Source organism: Trachypithecus francoisi, unplaced genomic scaffold (assembly GCF_009764315.1).
Source record: "Trachypithecus francoisi isolate TF-2019V2 unplaced genomic scaffold, Tfra_2.0 Lachesis_group3, whole genome shotgun sequence".
NCBI classification, from domain to species: Eukaryota; Metazoa; Chordata; class Mammalia; order Primates; family Cercopithecidae; genus Trachypithecus; species Trachypithecus francoisi.
In genome coordinates, this window is record NW_022681468.1 from 149,929,199 (window position 1) to 149,950,072 (window position 20,874).

At 52.8% G+C, this 20,874-nt stretch overlaps 1 protein-coding gene across 8 annotated transcripts in view; it reads right to left on the reverse strand.

The window, feature by feature from the left end:
* BAHD1 (bromo adjacent homology domain containing 1) overlaps positions 1–20,874 on the reverse strand; it is a 31,944-nt gene that overhangs the window by 7,357 nt on the left and 3,713 nt on the right. For 5 of the 8 annotated variants that reach the window (XM_033190561.1, XM_033190557.1, XM_033190554.1 and 2 more), the window contains one exon: positions 1,320–2,765. In XM_033190561.1, coding sequence (XP_033046452.1) covers positions 1,320–2,751 — 1,432 coding nt within the window. In that variant the 5' untranslated portion in view covers positions 2,752–2,765. Of the gene's footprint in view, positions 1–1,319; positions 2,766–16,345; positions 16,438–20,690; positions 20,713–20,874 lie in introns of those variants that run through there. The other 3 variants (XM_033190556.1, XM_033190558.1, XM_033190559.1) reach the window with 2 other exon arrangements.

Here is a 20,874-nt window from a genome sequence, read left to right on the forward strand (position 1 = left end):
AACTCATTTCGTCCTTACAAAACCCCTATGAGGTAGGTATCATTACCCCCATTTTATAGTTAAGAAAACTGAGACACAGAGCAGTTACTGACTTGTCCCATAGTCACATGGCTAGGGAAGTGGGGGAGAACATTCTACTCCAGGCAGTCTGGCTCCAGAGTCTGTGCTCCATTACATGGCAAGCAGCCTCCCATGTGTAAAGCACTTAGAACAGTGCCTGGTACATGGTGTCTACTGGTGTCCTTATTATTAGGGGGAGAGGATGAGGGTCTAGACTTGGGGAATGGCACAAAAAAAGAAGGAAAACCCTCAGCAGCAGCCTGTTCTCATGTCACAAGAATTCTAACTCAAGCCACAACCTGAAATAACCAGTCTGGCCAGGGCCAACTGGTCTATAAAGTTGTTTTATAGACCCCTACAAGAAAGGATGTGGGGGGAAGGGAGATCTGGAAGGTCCAGCCCTCACCTCCCCAGCAGCAGGCCAGACCTGCTGGCCAGCATGTCTCATTTCCACCCAGGAGGCAGGCAGGGAGCCTGGAGAGGCAGGTGAGGATACCTCTGCCAGTTCAGGGAAGAGAAATGATTCTGGGAGTGTCTCAACAGCCAGAGCATGGGCAGGTGTCTGGGTCTTGTCAGGCAGGCAGACACCAAAGCTGTGGGCCCTGATTGCATTCCATCCACGTCAGGGAACTCTGTTTGTCTGTTCTCATGGTGTACCCTCTCTATCCACACCCAGCAAAGTGATGCTCAGTCTGGGCACTTCTTTTTCAAGGCCTGTATAGCCAGGGCAAAGCTACCCTGTGCAGTAGGTACCACCTACTGAGTCTGGTACCTACCACTCTTCCCATGAATGCTGAACTTCGCCAGCACGCAGAGAGTACTGGTTTCTAGAAAGTAAGGAATTCTAGCTTTCCTTGAGGAGGGCAGAAGGGCCGGGCCATTAGAACAGTTTGGTAAAAGTCCTAATTCCAATAACTAACCTGCTATTCAGAGTCTAAGAAGGGGTATCCCAGTATGAGGAAGGAAGAGAGGCCTTTCTGTGGCCTGTACTACTGCAATGCTACCTAACTGCCAGGCCAAGAATCTCCACAGGCAGCCTGGGAAGAGCAAGGCTGTCCACAACCATAGATGGGGCCCTGTTCTTGGGAATGCTCCTCTGCTTGGGGCACAGACTACGGGAGTTCTCGCTTCTGAAAGCCCCTACCTTCCAGTTAGCAGCCAGACCCCAAGGGAGACCTCTGATCAGATCAACAGCCCAACCTCCTGGGATGCCATGTCTCTGAGACTCCCCAGTTTATCCCGGACCCTGGACGCCTCACCTGCTGCAAAAGGCATTTTGTATGGGCAGCCGCCACAGGCAGTGCCAGCGCGGGTGAGAGACAGGGGCAACACTCCGCAGATGCTGTAGCCATTCACTCCAGTGTCCTCACTAGAGCAGTAGCGAGAGGAGCCCCAGGGAGGGTGCTGAAAAGGGGTGCCTGAGGGCACTGAGCTCGGGGCTAAGAGGAGCCCCTCTTCTTGAGGTGCAGCCACTGGGGATAGCTTGCCCTCAGGGAGCATGGGGCAGGGCGAGTAGCCCCCACACTGCAGCCCCTCTTGGCCACAGTACAGGTAGAAGCTGCCTAGTGCAGTGAGCTCGGGCCCAACACACAGGCCACTATAGTCGGCAGGGTTGCCAGGCATCGGCAGCGGAGACAGCTGAGATGTGGGGAACGAGGGCTGATGCAGTTCCTGCTTAGGGGCAGGTGACTCCTCGCCTGGGCGCCCAGGCTCTGGCTTCAGAGCCGCCTGTCCACCCATCAGCAGGGGTAGGTGAGGGCGCAGCCCCAAAGGGCTCTCCAGAGCCTTGCTCAGGGGCTGATGAGATGGCTGGACGGATGGTCCGCGAGGAATTGTAGATGGCCATGGCTCATCAGGGCAGCCATGCCAGCCGGGTGGGCCTGCAGCCTCCCCAGAGCTGGCCCCCTGCCAAGCCTTGGGATAGTTCTTGCCAGTGACCTTGGGCCACTTTGGCCTCGGGGCCTTGGGTGCTGGGGGCTCAGTGGATCGCCCATCTACTTCTGCATGGGCACGAGGCAGACGCAGGGGTAGCTCCCGCTCCTGGCTCAGCTTTAGGAAAGCAGCTGCATTCAGGCTAGCCAGTCTCTTGGGAGCTGGGTCTCCATCTCGGCGGGGACCTTCATCTGGTGCTGGCTCTGGAGACAGGTCCCGACTTCCTCCTCCAAGGTCCCCCAGCCGGGGCCGCTTCTTGGAGGAGGACCAGCCCCCAGTAGCACGATCACGGTCACGGCTGCGGTGGGGATCCGCTGCTCGACTGCGGCGGGTGCCTGCCAGGCTGCTGGTGTCCTCTCGCTCCAGCAGCAGGTTATTGAGAGCTTCGGCATTGAGGGAGGCCAGGCGCCGCTTGCGGGGCTGGGCAAGGCCAGGGTCCTCACTGGATGGGGCTGGGCTGGGGGGCTTGGGCAGGTCAGGCGGTAGCTCATCAGCCTCATCTGCACTCCGGGGACCGGCCACATTATCCAGGCGAGTCAGCAGCACTTTGCAGGCCTTGGGCTTCTCAGGAACCAATGGGCGCTTACGAAGTGGGTAGTTCTTGCGGCGCCCTGTGAGGTGACCTGGGCTCTCGGGCACGCCTGGCTCCACACCCTCAGCCCCCTGCTCCATGTTGCTGTCTTCCATCTGCAGGGGCTCTCGGCGGCCACTGGGGCCCGAACTCAGCATGGGAAGAGACTTTCTCCGAGTGTGTGTCATGGAGTACTTCCGACCTGCAGGACAGAAGGTGGGCAATGAGAGAAGCCCTCTCTGGCCTGCCCCTGCCTGCTTTCTCTCCCATTGCAGCCTACCCAGCCCCAGGTGCAGTGACCCTGGCCTCCAGTATGGGTTTTCCCAGGACTCCCCTTCCAGAGTGTGAAGGTGCAGTGGAATCAGGCTACCAGCAGCTGTGCAAGGACTGGTTCCTCCTTTTTCCTTTTAGCCTAGGGTTATCTCTGAACTATGCCCCTGAAAAGCCTAGGGAGCAATGCAGACCCCAGGGACAGGGGATAGGAGGAGCTGGTGGCAAAGCTCTTTGTTTTCTTTCCGTCCTTCTCTCACTAGATACTCATCACTGGATAGGAGGAGGCTCTGAAGATACAGCCTCCCAAAATGGGGGCTTGGGTGGTAGGAGTCCATCTATTCTTTATTATTTTTATTATTATTATTTGAGAGACAGAGTCTTGCTGGAGTGCAGTGGTGGGATCTCAGCTCACTGCAAGCTCCGCCTCCCGGGTTCATGCCATTCTCCTGCCTCAGCCTCCTGAGTAGCTGGGACTACAGGTGCCCGCCACCATACCCGGCTAATTTTTTTTTGTATTTTTAGTAGAGACGGCGTTTCACCATGTTAGTCAGGATGACCTGACCTCGTGATATGCCCGCCTCAGCCTCCCAAAGTGCTGGGATTACAGGCGTGAGCTGCTGTGCTTGGCCAGGAGTCCATCTATTCTTTCAGAAGTATAACCAAGGCATTAACAACCCCCTCCCCAAACACAGGGCTTCTGAGGTTGGCCACAGGAGGATAAGAAGACAGATAGTGAAGAGTTGAGATGGGGAACCTGCCTGCTGAGCCATGAAGAAGGCAAAGTTCAGTCTCTGAGGACTCCTCCCCTGGCACATAAAGCAAGACCACCACAACCTGGGTCTGGCTGGAAAAGCTCTATCAAGGGTAAAGGCCTGGCTTTGAGGGGCCCATGGTGGAGAGGTCTCAGCTTTGAGGGGCCCATGGTGGAGAAGTTTCATTTGAACTTCGGTTCAAATTCCAGGCAAGAGCAGCCCAAAGGGTGCCAGTACCTAGGGCAAGGGTAACAGTATGGCCGGGATCAGCATATTCCTGGGGGTGGAGAAAACCCAGGGGCTGCACACTAGACCTGCCAAACCGCTTTAAACCCCTGCCGGCCACAAAGAGTTGGGAAAAGAACGTATCAAAGAGAAGCACTAACACAGGAGACAAACGCGCTGCCTTGCTAGTTGTGCTCAGTTCTCCCTCTTTGTAGGCAGGGGCAGGATGCAAGGAGGTAGAGGAAGTCTCAGGAAGCCCAAAGCCCCTGACAGGAAATGCATGTGACCAGGCATCATCCCTTAACTTTGCTTGGCAAAATACTCCAACATACACCTGCGGCAGCCTGAGCCCCAGCTCTGAGTGAGAGGCCAGAGCTGGCTGTGCACTGGAAGCTGGCACAGCCAAGGCAATGAAGAACTGCAGGAGGCGGTGGTCAGAGACTGCAGAGCTGTTCACTTCCTACCACTCAACCCAAAGCACAGGGGCTGGCAAGTAAGGTGCCAGACAAGTTCTGTCCCTCACCGGGCACCCCTGCAACCCATCCCCACCCAGCAGGCCCGGGCTTTTCAGCTTAATTTCCCCACTGCTATTGTTGTTCACACTCATTCTACAGAGGAACTGAGAGCAGTCCCTGCTGGGCCAGGATTTAACCCTGAAAGTCCCAAGCCTGAGGGCTCCCAGGCATTCCTGAATCTTCCCCTGTTAGCTCCCATGGCCTTGGGCCAGTGGGTGGGGTCACTGGACACTTCCACTCCAGAGACATGCTGCATTAGTTGAGAAAGAGTTCTCAGAAAACCAGGCTGAGGGTGGCGTGGGCAACCCTCACCCGAGAAAGGACACGGAAAACTGGAAAGGAGAGGCAGCATGCCAGGCTTTGCTCTGGCCACGTGCGGGGACTTGCCACTGCTCAGAGACCAGACCCCGGGCAAGACAGAGTCACAGAAGGCAAATCCATTCATTCCTGAAGCACAGACGGAGAGCTCCTAAAAAATCCCAGGCATCTGCTAGGTTCCATAAGTCTCCTTCCTGCTTGTAATCAGGGTGACCACCCGTCCCTGTCTGCTCAGCAGGCTTACTGGCAATGCCGGGCGTGGTGGCTCACGCTCGTAATCCCCACACTTTGGGAGGTCCAGGCGGGTGTATCACGACGTCAGGAGATCAAGACCATCCTGGCTAATATGGTGAAACCCCGTCTCTACTAAAAATACAAAAAAAAAAAAAAATTTAGTTGGGCATGGTGGCACGAGCCTGTAGACCCAGCCACTTGGGAGGCTGAGGTAGAAGAATCACTTGAACCTGGGAGGTGGAGGATGCAGTAAGCCAAGATCGCACCACTGCACTCCAGCCTGGGCGACAGAGCGAGACTCTGTCTCAAAAAAAAATAAAATAAAATAAAAAGCATCCCATTGCTTATAACCCACAGGCCCTTCTCTCATATCCAGGCACCCCTGTGCTGGAGGTGGAAGAGCAAGCAATGAGAAGCAGCAGAAGCACATCAGTACTCCCTAGGAAGCCCAGGTCCAGCCCTCTCCAACTCCCAAGAGGCCTGGAGATGATGGATGAGTGAACAGACCATGCATCTGAGCAGGGGCCAAAGCCCCTCAACAGGCCCCAAGTTACCAGAGGGGCTGGGCCTAGGAATGGCTGGGAGGCAAGGTCGAGATCACCTGGGCTTGTGGTCTTTGAGGATAAGGACGCGAAGTACAAAGTGAGGAGAAGGCAGTTGGGAAAGACAGCACAGGGAGGTGCCTAGTCAGGCCTGACTAGTGGAAGCGTTCTTAGCAGGGGGATGATTGGCCACCCCGACCTCTAGTTTGCTGGGAGACTGGCTGCATGGGCAGACGGTCCTTGATCTCGGGATAGTTGTCCCCACTCAGTCCTCCCCTCTCAACACACAGAGGTCCCAAGCAGAGAGAGGTGGGAAGGGAGTCAGTGCCTTGACTACACAGCTTCCACTTTCAGGAGTCTGCGCCCAGAACCTTTGAGAATCTGTTCCCTGTGGACCAATGTTGCTCTTTAACCTCTCATTCAGCTTTCCAGTCCCTCAGGGACATCCACTGCTCCCCTGGGGGGTAGGGTGCTGACCATCCCGGGAAGCCTCTGAATCACAGGGTGCGAGTCACATTTCCAAATCGAGCAGAACAGCCTCCTGCTAGCCTCCCTAAAATCTGCCAAATCCTCTGTCACTCGCTAAAAACACCCAAAGCCATCAAAAGCACATCACAAAACAACTCCTAGTTTTCCTGTGGTGCAAAGTCCAGCCACTCAGCATCCTAAGGAGAGGCTGGGGTCTCTGCTGCCTGCCTCTCGCTGCACTCCAATCTAGGGAAAGCATGTGTGAGTCATGCTTTGAAGACAGACAAAGCAGCAAGAAGCTTGGCTGCAACTTTTTCCCTGGGGTGGAGCTGGGCGGAGGGGCTACAAGCCTGCCAGGGCCCCTCCAACCCACAAGGGACGGCCCAGCTACAGGGCTGGTTGGGGAGAGGGGATCCCAGCAAAGTAGTAGGCTTGGTTCCCCTCTCCTAGCCCTGCCAATCCTCCTGCTGCCCCTCCCACTTATGCACTAGCTCACCCAGACACTTTCAACCACTACTAGGGGACAAGGTACACTGGGGTTCTCTCAGCACTATCCCCTCCTCTCTGGGAAGCTGTGTCCTCCCAGACACGAGTGGTCCATGCCCCCTTGGGAAGGTCTCTAGGAGGGATTCCCAGGGCACTTTCTTGACACTAGAAGATGTCAAGAAAACTCTTACTGGAGGCCGGGCGCGGTGGCTCAAGCCTGTAATCCCAGCACTTTGGGAGGCCGAGACGGGTGGATCACGAGGTCAGGAGATCGAGACCATCCTGGCTAACACGGTGAAACCCCGTCTCTACTAAAAAAAATACAAAAAAACTAGCCGGGCGAGGTGGCGGGCGCCTGTAGTCCCAGCTACTCCGGAGGCTGAGGCAGGAGAATGGCGTGAACCCGGGAGGCGGAGCTTGCAGTGAGCTGAGATCTGGCCACTGCACTCCAGCCTGGGCGACAGAGCAAGACCCCGTCTCCAAAAAAAAAAAAAAAAGAAAACTCTCACTGGAGAAAACCAGTTTGATGGTCCCCAGCTCTGATACAGCTGCCAGGAAGGATAGTGGTTGGCTGGTGGGCATACAGACCAAAGACCCAGAGAAGTACAGGTTGAAGCCCAAATCCTCAGACATGTACTCTAAAGACAGCAAACAGGCCACCTTCACCTCAGGGGCATCAGGATTTCAAAACTGAGGGGGAGGCCAGGCCCAGTTAAAACTGTCACAGTAGGGTCTGGGAGTAGTCATCTCCACAGAAGCAGAAAGGGACAGACAGATGCCCTGCTCTGGCCCTCAGGCTGCAGCAGCACCATACACCAACCCTACCAGCACCAGCAGAGCACAACCAAGGTGCTTCGCGCTGGGCTGAAGGTTCAAGGGAGAGTCAGAGGCCCAGAGGAGCACGGGGTGCTGGCACTGCTTTGGGGAAACAAGGGTGGGGGCCTGGAAGGGCAGGTCACAGCCCAGATCACTCCCACAAGCAGGGCTGCCCAGGGCAGGAAGTGGCCCTCAGTTGTGGTTGCTGCTTTCCCCTTACTTACCCAGCTCTGGGTTGCACCCCGCACACCATCCTGAGGGTTTCAGGATGCACTTTAAATTTTGCTTTTCAGGCTTCTTTGGTTTTTCTTTTTTGTTGCTGTCTGAGACAGGGTCTTGCTTTGTTGCTCAGGCTGGAGTGCAGTGGTGCAATCATGGCTCATGGCAGCCTTGAACTCCCAGACTCAAGTGATCTTTCCACCTCAGCCTCCCGAGTAACTGAGACTATAAGCGTGTGCCACCATGGCCCAGGTAATTTGGTAGAGACAGGTTGCGGGGGGGAGGGATGCAGAGGGCCTCACTATGTTGTCCAGGCTGGTCTCAAACTCCTGGGCTCAGGTAATCCTCCCCCCTTGGCCTCCCACAGTGCTGGGATTACAGGCATGAGCCATCAGACCCAGCCCGGTTTATTTTTAATGAGAGGGAGGGAATCGTGGCAGTCTTAGATAAGGGCAGACCCAGGTCATCTGAGTGAGGGCTGCAAAGGACCCTGCCCCATTAGAAGCCACCTCCTTCCAATTACAGCTAAAACCACAACTGGAGCTGAGTTCAGCATTGTCCTCCTCTGCATTCTCTCTTGGAATAACCCCTCCCCATCCGTGAAAGGAATAAAACACTTGTCATGAGCACTGAATTTCTTGAATCTTCTATCAGAGAAGAAAAGTGGAAAGGGCACAAAACCAGGCTCCTTTTCACTTAAATTTAGTTGCTGTTACTTTATGGAGAAACAGGTGAAGCTGCTGAAATTCTTATGGTAAAGCGACGTAAAGACACAACTGGTAGCTACTGAATCTCTTAAAGAGCTGGTAAGCCGGGTGTGGTGGCTCACACCTGTAATCCCAGCACTTTGTGAGGCCAAGGCGGGCGGATCATGAGGTCAGGAGATCAAGACCATCCTGGCTAACGCGGTGAAACCCCGTCTTTACTAAAGTACAAAAAATTAACCAGGTGTGGTGGTGGGCATCTGTAGTTCCAGCTACTCGGGAGGCTGAGGCAGGAGAATGGCATGAACCTGGGAGGCAGAGCTCACAGTGAGCCGAGATTGAGCCACTGTACTCCAGCCTGGGCGACAGAGCGAGACTCCGTCTCAAAAAAAAAAAAAAAAAAAAGAGCTGGTAAAGCAGAAAGAACCAAAGCATTGAGTCAGGCAGACCTGAATTTAAATGCTCTGTCCCTCCTGAGCAATGTATTTAACTTTTCCAAACTCCAGATCCCTCATCTAAGATGGATATACCAAAAAGAGTCTTCCGTAAGAGTGGTGGTAAGTAGAGGCAGTCAGGCCAACTTCCCCCAACCTTCCAACCCGACAGAGGAGGGCAGCTGGCCCTGGCTGGCCATTCCCCACAGCAGGAGCCTGGGACAGATTCCACCTACCCCAGTGAGAAATCTGAAAATCCAAGCTTGCACCTGAACTTTGCTCTGCCACTATTCCACTAAATACACCCTAAGCGCCCACCCCAAGGAAAGATAATGATGATGACACTCCTCCTTTTCCCTTGCAGGGCCCAGTGTGTGGTGAACTGTGGGGGGTTCAGTTTACAACTCAGCAAGAGGGCTGGGGCAGAAACTATCCCAACAGACCCTGAACAGCAGCAGCTCTGTGCCTCTGAGAAACACTCGACTCTACAGTGAAAGGCCAGGTTCCTCAGATGCTAACAGCAGGGCTAGACCCACAAGGTGAGGTCAGAGGGTGTGCGTCCTGCCTGTCTGTGCCACCTGAATGAGGCTTCAGTGCGGGCACCCATGCAGAGCCGAAGTCTCAGCTGCAAGGAGCACTGTCCTCAGAGAGAGCAGAGGCCTCAGCCACTAGCCCTGCCTCCTCAGTGCCCATTCAGCCTCACTTGCTGTAGGCACTCAATTCATTCTGCAACCAGACTGGGAGCCTAAAACCACCTGGGCAGGAGGCATGACGTACAGCTGAAAGGAACTGGCCTGATCCATCTGGACACAGGCTTGCTTTTACACTGCCCTCGGGTCTGGTGGCAGGGGCTGAGGTCAAGAGAAACAAGAGTATACCTTTCAGATCTAGAAGTTGCTATATAACACACAGATCCCTGAGTGAGGAGAGTGGGCAGAGAGCATTGTGTTTTAATCATACCAGTGTTCTGCCTTACGAACTTTAACCTGACAAATTAGAAGGTAATCACATGCAATAAAAAACTAGTCTTTAGACGCTTTCTTAAAAGGCACATGAAGGCCGGGCGCGGTGGCTCAAGCCTGTAATCCCAGCACTTTGGGAGGCCGAGACGGGCGGATCACGAGGTCAGGAGATCGAGACCATCTTGGCTAATACGGTGAAACCCCGTCTCTACTAAAAATACAAAAACTAGCCGGGCGAGGGAGGCTGAGGCAGGGGAATGGCGTAAACCCGGGAGGCGGAGCTTGCAGTGAGCTGAGATCCAGCCACTGCGCTCCAGACCGGGCGACAGAGCAAGACTCCGCCTCAAAAAAACCAAAAAAAAACAAAAAAAAAAAAAAAAAAAAAAGGCACATGTCCCTACTTTAGGCAATATGCCTTCCCCCAGCTTCTTTCCAATAAACAACTCCCGTGTGCATAAGGTAGACCGGCATCCACAGGTGCTAGCCCAGCTAAGCCTGCCCCTCATTCTCAGGCACACAGCACCTCTTGTGACCTTTGCCCATTCAGCCAACATTTGCTGGCCCCCCACAGCAGACCCATGTGGGGGAGATCCATGTGGGGGCTGGAAGCCACTTCATGCCAATGCTAATCCTACGTGGCCTTAGTCAACAGCTTGAACTCTGAGCCTTGGTTTCCTTGTCTACACAGCAAGGTTGTTGTGAGGATTAAGTTAAATAAGAATGCGTGTAAAGTGCCTAGCAGAGTTCCTGGAATACAGTAGGTTCTCAATACAAGCTCATTTGTTTTCTCTTTCCCCTACAAGCACCAGACTAAGTGCTGGAAAAAATGCAAAAGACTCAAGAGTTGGAGCATGGGCTGGTAGGAAGACAAGATAGTGTGACAAGGGCTATAATGGACTGCTCAGAGCTTGGCTGAGGGCTCCCCCCAAGGCAGCTTCTCAGAGGGTACATATGAGCCAGGCATTTAGACACTTACTGAGGGGCCTACTTTATGCCACGTGTACCGTGGGAACAAAAGCCCAGAAGGGAGTGGGCAGCACTCTGAGAAATTCATTTCATAAATATTTGGATGCAGGAAGGGGTGACAAACAAAAGCTAAAGTCTTTTTTTTTTGAGACGGAGTTTATGCTCTTGTTGCCCAGGCAATGGTGCGATCTCAGCTCATTGTAACCTCCGCCTCCTGGGTTCAAGTGATTCTCCTGCCTCAGCCTCCCAAGTAGCTGGGATTACAGTCGCTCGCCACCACAGCCAGCTAATTTTTGTATTTTTAGCAGAGACAGGTTTTCACCATGTTGGCCAGGCTGGTCTCGAACTCCTGACCTCAAGTGATCTGCCTGCTTCAGCTTCCCAAAGTGTTAGGATTACAAGTGTGGATTACAAGTGTGAAACCACTGTGCCCGGCCCGAAAGCTGAAGTCTTTTTTTTTTTTTTTTGAGATGGAGTCTCACTCTGTCGCCCAGGCTGGAGTGCAGTGGCGCGATCTCCACTCACTGCAAGCTCCGCCTCCCAGGTGCAAGCCATTCTCCTGCCTCAGCCTCCCGTGTAGCTGGGACTACAGGTGCCCGCTACCGCGACCGGCTAATTTTTGTATTTTTAGTAGAGACTGGGTTTCACCGTGTTAGCCAGGATGGTCTCCATCTCCTGACCTCGTGATCCGCCCGTCTCGGCCTCCCAAAGTGCTGGGATTACAGGCGTGAGCCATGGCGCCCGGCCTGGAAAGCTGAAGTCTTAAAGCAGGAAACAAATGCAACTTTTCCCAAACTCACCCCTACTGGCTCCATGTAGGATGACTCCAGGCAGGGGTTGGGGGGCACCCCCTTAACTCTGGGCTAAGGCTCCCTCAGACCCTCCCATCTAGATGCCACACTGCCCAGGATCAGCCAGAGGCAAACCTACACCTGCAGCAAGATCCATTTGCTCTGAGCAGCTAACAATGTAGGAGGAATAAAATGGGAATAAAACAGGGGACAGGGCACCCCAAAGCACAGCAGTGGGCCTCAGCAGAACCAAGGGACACCTTGTGCTACTGATGCACCATTCTTCAAAAAACATGAACGGCTCACCAACCTTCTCCAAGCACCTGCCCAGGAATGGCAAAGACCATGTGTTGGTTCAACCACCAGGATAATCCATGAACCAACAACTTAGATTTCTAAAATGGCTTGCCAAGACTACAGGTGCTAGCTCCAGTCCTGAACAGAAACTAGCCAGCCAGGCCAAGATGGAGCTGTGCCTCCAGCCTCCCCAGCAGAGCATTAACCTCCTGAAAGAACCAGCTGTGAGGAACAAGATCCAAGACCAGGCCTCCCCCACATTCCACTAGCAGGAGCAGAATCGCACGGCAGATCCTATCAGAGTTATGGGCACCCTACCCAAATATCACTCACCTAACTAGTTAAATGGCTAGTGCCACCTCCAATAGGATGCCAGCCCTATGGGGGCAGGCAGGCCCTGCCTTTCTTAACAGTAAATCCCACCCACATGACTTAATGAGAGCTTAAGAAGAAGAAATGAAGATCTGGCTGTCCACCTGCCCCACCCTGTATAACACCTTTATCCTAGACTTAGAGTACCACTTGAGGCCCAAGACATGAGCCCTCTGACCTCAAAACTCTTCTCCATCCCAGGAGTCCACTGTGCATCTTCAATTTAATCCACAGTGCAACAAGGTTACAATAGGAAATCTCTTGTATTTTCACGGCACAACCCTCCTTCATTACCACCCTTTTTCATTTTCTTCCTTTTTTTTTTTTTTTTTTGAGACAGGATCTTGCTGTCACCCAGGCTGTAGTAGTGCAGTGGCACAATTACAGCTCACTGTAGCCTCAAATCCCTGGGCTCAAATAATCCTCCTACCTCAGCCTCCCGAGTAGTTGGAACTACAGGCCCACACCACCATGCCTGGCTAGTTTTTAATTTATTTTTATTTTTGTAGAGACAAGGTCTCACTATGTTGCCCAGGCTGGTCTCAAAGTCCTAGCCTCAAGTGATCCTCCCACCTCAGCCTCCCAAAGTGCTGGGATTACAGGCATGAGCCACTATGCCTGGCCTTATCCTCTTTCTTCTCTCTCCCAAGTTGCCCAGCTACCTCAGGAAAGCATTCCACTGGCTGCCCCTAAACCATTAAGCAAGTGAATGCAGTACTACAGACACTTGTATCAAGACAAAGAATGTCACAGGTAGGTGAAATCAGGAGCAAAGAACTGAAGTTAAAGTTAGCATTATCAGTCCCCAGACGCCCTAAGTGTGCAGGGTTGGAAATTTCTGATTCACTGCAGAGGTGTCTACTGTAAAAGGATGGTCAACGTTTGTCAAGCACTCACTATGCTCCTGGGAAGGTCCTAAGCACACTACATTCACTATCTCATTTACCTTCACAACAGCCTTATGAGCTAGTTGTTACCATTTCATCCTAACAAGGAAAAAAAACAGTTACAAAGAGTTAAAAGGCCCGGTGCGGTGCTCAAGCCTGTAATCCCAGCACTTTGGGAGGCCGAGGCGGGTAGATCACCGATGCTGGGTGGGAGTGGTGGCTCACACCTGTAACCTATAATCCCAGTGCTGTGGGAGGCCAGAGTTAAGAGACCAGCCTGGGCAATACAGCGAGACCCTATCTCTACAAAAATAAAAAATTAGTTGGGCACGGTGGTGCGTGCCTGTAGCTCCAGTTACTTAGGAGTCTGAGGTGGGAGGATTGCTTGAGCCTGGTAGGTGGAGGCTGTAGTGAACCATGATCATGCCACTGCAATCCGGACTGGGTGACAAAGCTGGTTCTTAAAAAAAAAAAAAAAAAAATGTTGCTAAAATCCTCCCAGGATTGAGGCGAGCCATCCCGGTGTCTACACCAAGGTCCACACTTCCTGCACTGCGACATGCCGCCTCTACTTAGGGCATCACAGGACAGCTGCTGGATCACAGACCAAGATGCAAGATAATTTGCACATTCAGTTTTATTTTTCTGTGCTTTAATTATTGGCATTACCACACATTAGTTTTCCTACCACAGAGGAACCGAAGATGTACTCCAATTAAATGGCATCTATGGGCTAGAACATAAATATAATTAAAAAAAAATTTTTTTGAAAGAATTTTTTTTTTTTTTTGAGATGGAGTCTTGCTCTGTCATCCAGGCTGGAGTGCAGAGGCACAATCTTAGCTCACTGCAACTTCCACCTCCTAGGTTCAAGCGATTCTCCTGCCTCAGCCTCCTGAGTAGCTGGGACTACAGGCACACACCACCACGCCCATCTAATTTTTGTATTTTTAGTAGAGACGGGGCTTCACCATGTTGGCCAGGCTGGTCTCAATCTCCTGACCTCGTGATCTACCTGTCCTGGCCTCCCAAAGTGCTGGGATTACAGGCGTAAGTCACTGCGCCCGGCCGAAACAAACGTTTCATATCCTAGAAAAAGGTGAGATGCTAAGAAGTCAGGGCTAAATAAATACATGAATAAATGAGAGAGCTTCAAGGATACATTGTCCTGATTTTACAATAAATCCAGAAAAAGGTAACCCCCAACCAGGCATCTATCCGTATCTCTTGACTCAGGTGAAATTCCCTTCCTCCAGTCCAGACCGCAATGAAGACTAAAAACTGGTCATCACGCTCTAAACTGTCATCTTAACATGCAAAGACATATTACGCTCTAAACTGTCATCTTAACATGCAAAGACATATTACGCTCTAAACTGTCATCTTAACATGGAAAGACATATTAACTGCCCCTTGTCTACCTCTCTCTGGGCCAAATAAATTCAAGTCCTTTCAATTTATCTGGAGATCATCTCTCAGTTATTCAATCCTTTTTATTTTTATTTTTATTTATTTATTTATTTGGAAACAGAGTCTTACACTGGCACGATCTGCAACCTCTGCCCTCTGGGTTCAAGCAATTCTCCTGCCTCAGCCTCCTGAGCAGCTGGGATCACAGGCGTATGCTACCACACCCGGCTCATTTTTGTATTTTTAATAGAGACGCGGTTTCAGCATGTTGGCCAGGCTGGTCTTCAACTCTTGACCTCAAGTGATCCACCCGCCTCAGCCTCCCAAAGTGCTGGGATTACAGGTGTGAGCCACGGCACCTGGCCTCAATCATTTTTATAATTCGTTTTTATATTCTAGCCGATGTGGAAACCCCTCCAGGCACAAAGCAGGAGACACCCCTCGCTACTGAGGAAGGTCCTGCTGGCCCTGACTATGGTGGAAACGTGACTTCACCCCTCCTTCTGGCATACTTGTCAGGATCTCCTGGCATCAAGCGGCACCCTAATAATACCTTTCCACGATTTCTACATAGGTCCTCTAAAAAACAGTAATTGACCTCTAAACCACCTGGCCACATGAGAATGTGATTAACAATTATTCCTAAACATTGTGGACAGGGAACCAGAGTTGGAGAAGGGTCTGTGTGGGCTACCCCTCTCCATTGCACGCAGGAAGCTGAAAAAGCTCCACCCATGGAGGCCAGGAGTCCTAAAAGGCAATGGAGATGGAACAAAAGCAGGAGTCATCAGCACCTCTCCTGGTGAGATCCCTGGGGTCAAGAGAATGGCAGAAAGACAGGTTCCATTCTCCTTATCCAAGGACAGGAGGTCAAAGCACCTCTTTTCCCCAAACCCACTGGAAAAGGAACACATGCAAGCAAAAATATTGAGACCTAAGTTCCTGCCTGACATGGATAATACTGACTAAGAAAAGTCACTTGCTTTTTTCATTCAGTTAACTTGGTCATAGTGCTTGGAAGTAAGTTCTCAATTCAAATTAGCGAGGCTGAGAGACATACCCATTTTTTTCTCCTGGTGGACTGGGCCTGCAGAGGATCTTAAAGACAATGTTATTTTTTTGTGTGGGGGGAACACTGAGTCAAGTGAATAACCATTCTTGCAGGCGTTTCCCACTGGGAAAAATGAAATCTGATGGTCCCACTCCCACCTACAGAAAGACAACACCACGTCCTGGAGGTGACTGTACTCCAGGGCCTGCTGACAAAGTCACCTGGGGCAGGACACCAACACCCCTGTTGGAACCCCAGGGCTGGGCCAGTGCTCAGTGGAAGTGAGGGTGCTTATCAGGCTGTCTGGCCCTGAGCAGACCATCTGCAGCTTCACTGCTGCTGGTACTCTTCCTCCTCCTCCTTTTTAGCCATTTTACTGCTCATTAGTGGCAGTACCAGGAGGTGGGCAGGGGAACATAAAGGAGCTGAAATTCAAACCAGCCTATTTTACACCAGTTAGGTGCCTCCCATAAAACCGGGCAAGATTTCATCATCCAAGACCTCCCTGTCCTCTGTCCGGCGGAGGTCTAAGTAGCATGATGTGTCAGGAGATACACAATCTCCGGACCCCAGGATGAGGAGCCTCTACCTCTAATTATCATGAGCTCTTGACTACACATGGTATTTTCTGTCACTTCAGGGTTAACAGGCATTTCCAGCCATGAGCTGGTCCATCAAGTCAAGGCCAGGAAACCTGCAGAGCGGGAGTGCTAGGGCTGCCCTCAGAACCAAAGCACACTTTCCTTGTCCCTCCAAAGTCCCCAGCACAATGGCAAGTTCACAAAGGAAGTGAGCCTTGCCAGACTGTGCTAGCAAATTCCCATAAATACTTGGGTCGGGGTAGTACTGCTTATGTAAAATGCTTCCCCATTGAGAGATGCTGCTTTATTTACATTCTTCACAACCCATTCATAAAAAGGAGGCCCTTTAATGTCAGGGCTGTTCGTATAATGCTCCATAAAGTCGGCAGCTTCGCCTGGCAGCCTTAGTTCAACACAGGCTACTTCCCAACTCCAGAGACTTTTTTTCCTTAAGGTTTTTTTTCTCCTTAATGACTCACCTTGCGACAGGGTGCTGAGGCCAGATGTTGCCGGAGCAAGGCCAAGAGGAATAAGAACAGATAAAATGAAAACACACAAGTCTTCCTGGATGCTGGAACAGAGAGATGAGGAGGAATGAAAATAATTTTGAAAATTCCCCATAGAACTCCAATTTGAAGCATGTATGCTAGGAGGCTGAATTCCTTCCAGGTTTACTCTAACTTCCCTTCTGGATGTGAAATGTCCCCCAACTTATACCTCTAACCAGACAAGGTGTGAAAGGGTTTTTTTTTTGTTTTTTTGTTTTAACCCAAAAGGAGCTCTCTCTGGTTTTTAATTTGCACTGGGGATGAATAAATAAACAGAAATTTTCTCTGTTTCTTGATAGAAGTGTTCCAGGGGCTGCTGGCTCGAGAAGGTGCACAATTTGCTCAGAGTGAAGAAACTCAGGCAATCCCCAGAAAGAGAGGAAGGACTGTGTTCTAGGACACACAGCAAACACAGCTGAGGAGCTGAGAGCCCAGGAGATGCATTCTGAGGTGGCTTTTCTCCTGCTACAGTAGAAAGAGGAGAGAAGTAGTAGGGATTTTTTTTTTTTAATTGACAGGGGAGCGGTCTGCATTGCCATGGCAACTGTGAGGGGTGGCCTTCCCGCGTAGAAGGGAAATGCTGGTCCATTAATCATCAAACTGGGGCATAAAAGGGAGGTTTGGGGGAAAGGGGATGGATGCAGAATATATTTTTTCACTATCTAGCCTCTAACCAGTCACCAGTCCTCTTTCCCGTTTCCCCCATGGTCCACGGTTGATGGTGAACAAAAACAGAAGCCTGAGGGAGCAGGGATTGCAGCTTTCCTTTATGAGGGGTCCAATGTGCGGCTGATTGCGCCTCTTATGTTGGTGATGCCCCCATAAACACCTCTTCCAAACCAGCCCCAAAAGTCCCATCTATGGGCCAGACCCAGGAGTATTTGTCTTTTCTGTGCTCAGAATCGTGTTTTCTCCCTCATTTGCACCCAGTTTGAGAAGAGATAAAACATATGGATTCATTTAGCATGAACAAGGAAAACTGCATAAGAGCAGCAAAGCTGAGTAAAAAGAATGGTGGTCCGGTGAGGTAGGAGGAAAACAGGATTACAGCCCTTTTCCAATGTCTATATGGTATCACATAAGCAATCCATAGGACTCTTCACCAGCAGAAATATCAGAAACAGCATTTACAGCACCCCAAACATGCCCTATCCATATGCCTTTGACAGAAAGGGCTGGAATCCTCCAAGGACTCCAATATGAGCATTTCTGGAGAAGGTGAAAGGAAGGTCTCCTCCTTGTTCCTGCCTAACTCAGCAACAAACCACATTTATTCACTCAACACTCAACAAAAATGATGTGCACAGCACTGTACAAGAAATACCAGAATATTCACACACACACACACACACACACACACACACAAACACACAGGTTTAACACTCATATTGTTCCTGTCCTTAAGAAACTTCTCCATCCTGGCTAACACGGTGAAATCCCGTCTCTACTAAAAAAAACTACAAAAAACTAGCCGGGCGAGGTGGCGGGCGCCTGTAGTCCCAGCTACCCGGGAGGCTGAGGCAGGAGAACTGCGTGAACCCAGGAGGCGGAGCTTGCAGTGAGCTGAGATCCGGCCACAGCACTCCAGCCTGGGTGACAGAGTGAGACTCCGTCTCAAAAAAAAAAAAAAAAAAAAAAAAAAAAGAAAGAAACTTCCAACCTACAAAACCACTCAAGAGGATACCACGTTAGAAAATCCACAGTCATGAGCTCAGGCGCAGATGACTGTGTTGGCCTGGAGTGGCCTAAGCAACAACCAGACTCAGAACAAGTGGGATTCAAGTGGAAGTAAAGGAAGGGGAGTGGCAAGAGTGAAGACGCAGGAAGAAAAAATGTCCTTGGTATGGCTAGGGAAGAGGTGAAGGGGACACTGTCTAGGGTCAGACTGCAGGGAACGGGGAGCCATTGCAAGTTTGTGAGAAGGAGAGTGACACGGGGAAGAGGTGTTTTAGGAAGAATGACCTGGTAGTTGCATACAGACTGGATCAGAAGGGCCAAAGGAATCAGGAGGGAAAGGGAGGTTCTAACAACAACACAGGCCTGACATGGGGACAGGAGGGCAACAGAAAGGGAGAAAGAGAGGGAGATATCAAAAAGAACCTAATCACTGGCTAAACTCTCTGGAGCAAACCCTCCTTAACCCCAGATCTGACACCCATGAGTCTCCTGCCAGGTAAGAGCCCCACCAAAGAGGGAAATGCTATTTGGGCAACTCCCCTTCATATTCCAGTGGCCAGACCAGGTCATCCCCTTCTGACTGCCACTAAAAGAAATCACATACCGTGTAGCCTCACAGGAGGCACAAAGGCCTTGAGATTCATCATCACTGTCTGGATTTTAGACACACAATTAAATTATCTCAGAACAAACTTTAGCCTCCTGAGTGAGGTAATACCTCCCTTTCCCATATGCCTCAGCTCCATCCAGGATGGGGTCTAGACCATTCTCGGGAGGTCCATGGGGGGTAGCCATCAATAAACTCCCATGCCCATGCTACCCCTCTGACAAGACAGACAAGCAGCTTTCTCAGATGGGATTACAGTCAACCACAGTGGAGAGCGGCGTCCAACCAGGCCTACCTGAGGTGGGACTCGAACTCAGATTCTCAGCAAAATCCACATTCTAAAACAGCCTGAGTTTCCCTGTCCTTAGGATCCCAACTCTTCTTTTGGGTGTGGGGTTCACACGGGAGACATGGGAGCTCTGAATGAGTTTTTACAAGAAGGTAAACAACATCCAGCTCACAGCTGGTCACTGGTGGAGTTGGAGGCACTCACAGCTTAAGCCAGCGGTTCCTAAGCGTCCTCCAAGCTGGCCAAGGACAGTGGTGTCCCTCCAAGACATGTGGTCCCTCTAGGCCCTTTTTCTCCTTTTTCTGAGGCAGACAGCGAGGTGAAGAGCATAGGGAGGAAAGTCTCAGGTGGCACAAAGTAAAAGGACTGGAAACCTTTTTATTTCATTATTAAATTCCTGCCTGGATTTATAAACTCAGCTTCTCATTTCTCTAAGTGGGTACCTTCGTGGCTAAGGAAAAGTGCTGGAGGCAGCTGTGGAGGGCTGGCGGGAGCCCACTGAGGGGTGTCTCCTGTCCGAATCCAATTAGTCTTCTGCACTTCTAACACTGTCGACGATGGGCGACTAGGAGACGTCCCAGGTGGGGTTAGACTTCTGCCTGTAGGCAGACTCTGCCTGCTGAAAAACCCCTCATTCTTGACAGGCTCTAGAGCGGCTCACCAGGTCTGTCGCCTCGGTGAGTAGCAATCCGGTCGCCACCAGTCAGGACACATCAAGAGCATACACCCCCACTCGTGCCCCTCGGCCCCCGGTGAGTAGACCCCACTTCCCAGAGCCTCAAGGCCAACAGCGAGCGGCTAGAGCGGCGAGCCAGTGCCGCAGCTCCTCCCGGCGGGCGCCCCGGCCCCCGCAGTCCCCGGGGCAGAGTCCGGCCCCGTCGCCCGCCCCTCGGAGTGGGTGCCTCGGACCCGCTCCCCTCCCCGACGCCACCACCTGCGCCCGCTCCGGCGCCGCCTTTGTCCAGCGCTTCACCGCCGAGCGAGCCCCTCGGGCCCGACCTGACCCGGCCCCCAGCCCGGGAGGAGAGGCGGTGGAGCGAGCAGGGCAAGACCAGGCCGGGCCGCGAGCACGGGGTCCCGCTGTCACTTGGAGGCGGTCTGACAACTTCGATTTCCCCCGCCCCACCTCGGACTCGGCCGCCGCCCCGCAAGGTCCCCGCAGGGCCTCCCGCGGCCCACACTCGCTTTTCGAACCGGTCCCCTTCCGTCTTCGGCGCCTCCCTTCCTCTCAGCCCGATAGAGTCGGGTCTATACTACCCCCCCGCGCCGCCCCCGGCCCGGCGCGGCCCTCATCTCCCGCCCCCCATCCAGCAATAACCGGTCAGCTCCCAGCGCGGGAGGGCGCCCCCCACCCTGAGCGTGCGATCCCGCGGCGCCGCCCCCGGCCGCGGCCCCTTGCCTCGGGGACCGCGATGGGGGGAGGGGGCGCGGCGGGGGCCTCGCCGCCCGCGCACTCGGAGGCGAGCCGGCTCTGGGGCTGCGAGGAAAGACCGGCGTCCTCCCGCCCTCCGCAGCTCGGGACGCCCGCGCCGCCGCCGCCCGGCCGAGCTGCCACCCTGCGGCCGCCACCCACCCCGCCCCCGGCCTGCAAGGCAGGCTGCCCCCGGGGGCTGTCACCTCGAGGCGCACCGCGTTCCCCGATGGCGGGACCGTGGTGCCGGACCCAGGGGAGGGAGGTGGCGCGAGCTGGCGGGCGGCCGCACCTGCTTCGCGTCGTCCGTCCGTCCGTCCGTCCCTTCCCGGGCTGGCGGGGGCGGTGGCGCGGCGCGCTCGGTGGGGCGCGCTGACGGGCGGCCGGTCCTCTCCCCCTTCGCTCCTCTGCCTACCTCGCTAGCTCCCTCCCTCCAGCTCGCCCCTTCCCCCTCCTCGACCCCGGCCCCTGACTCA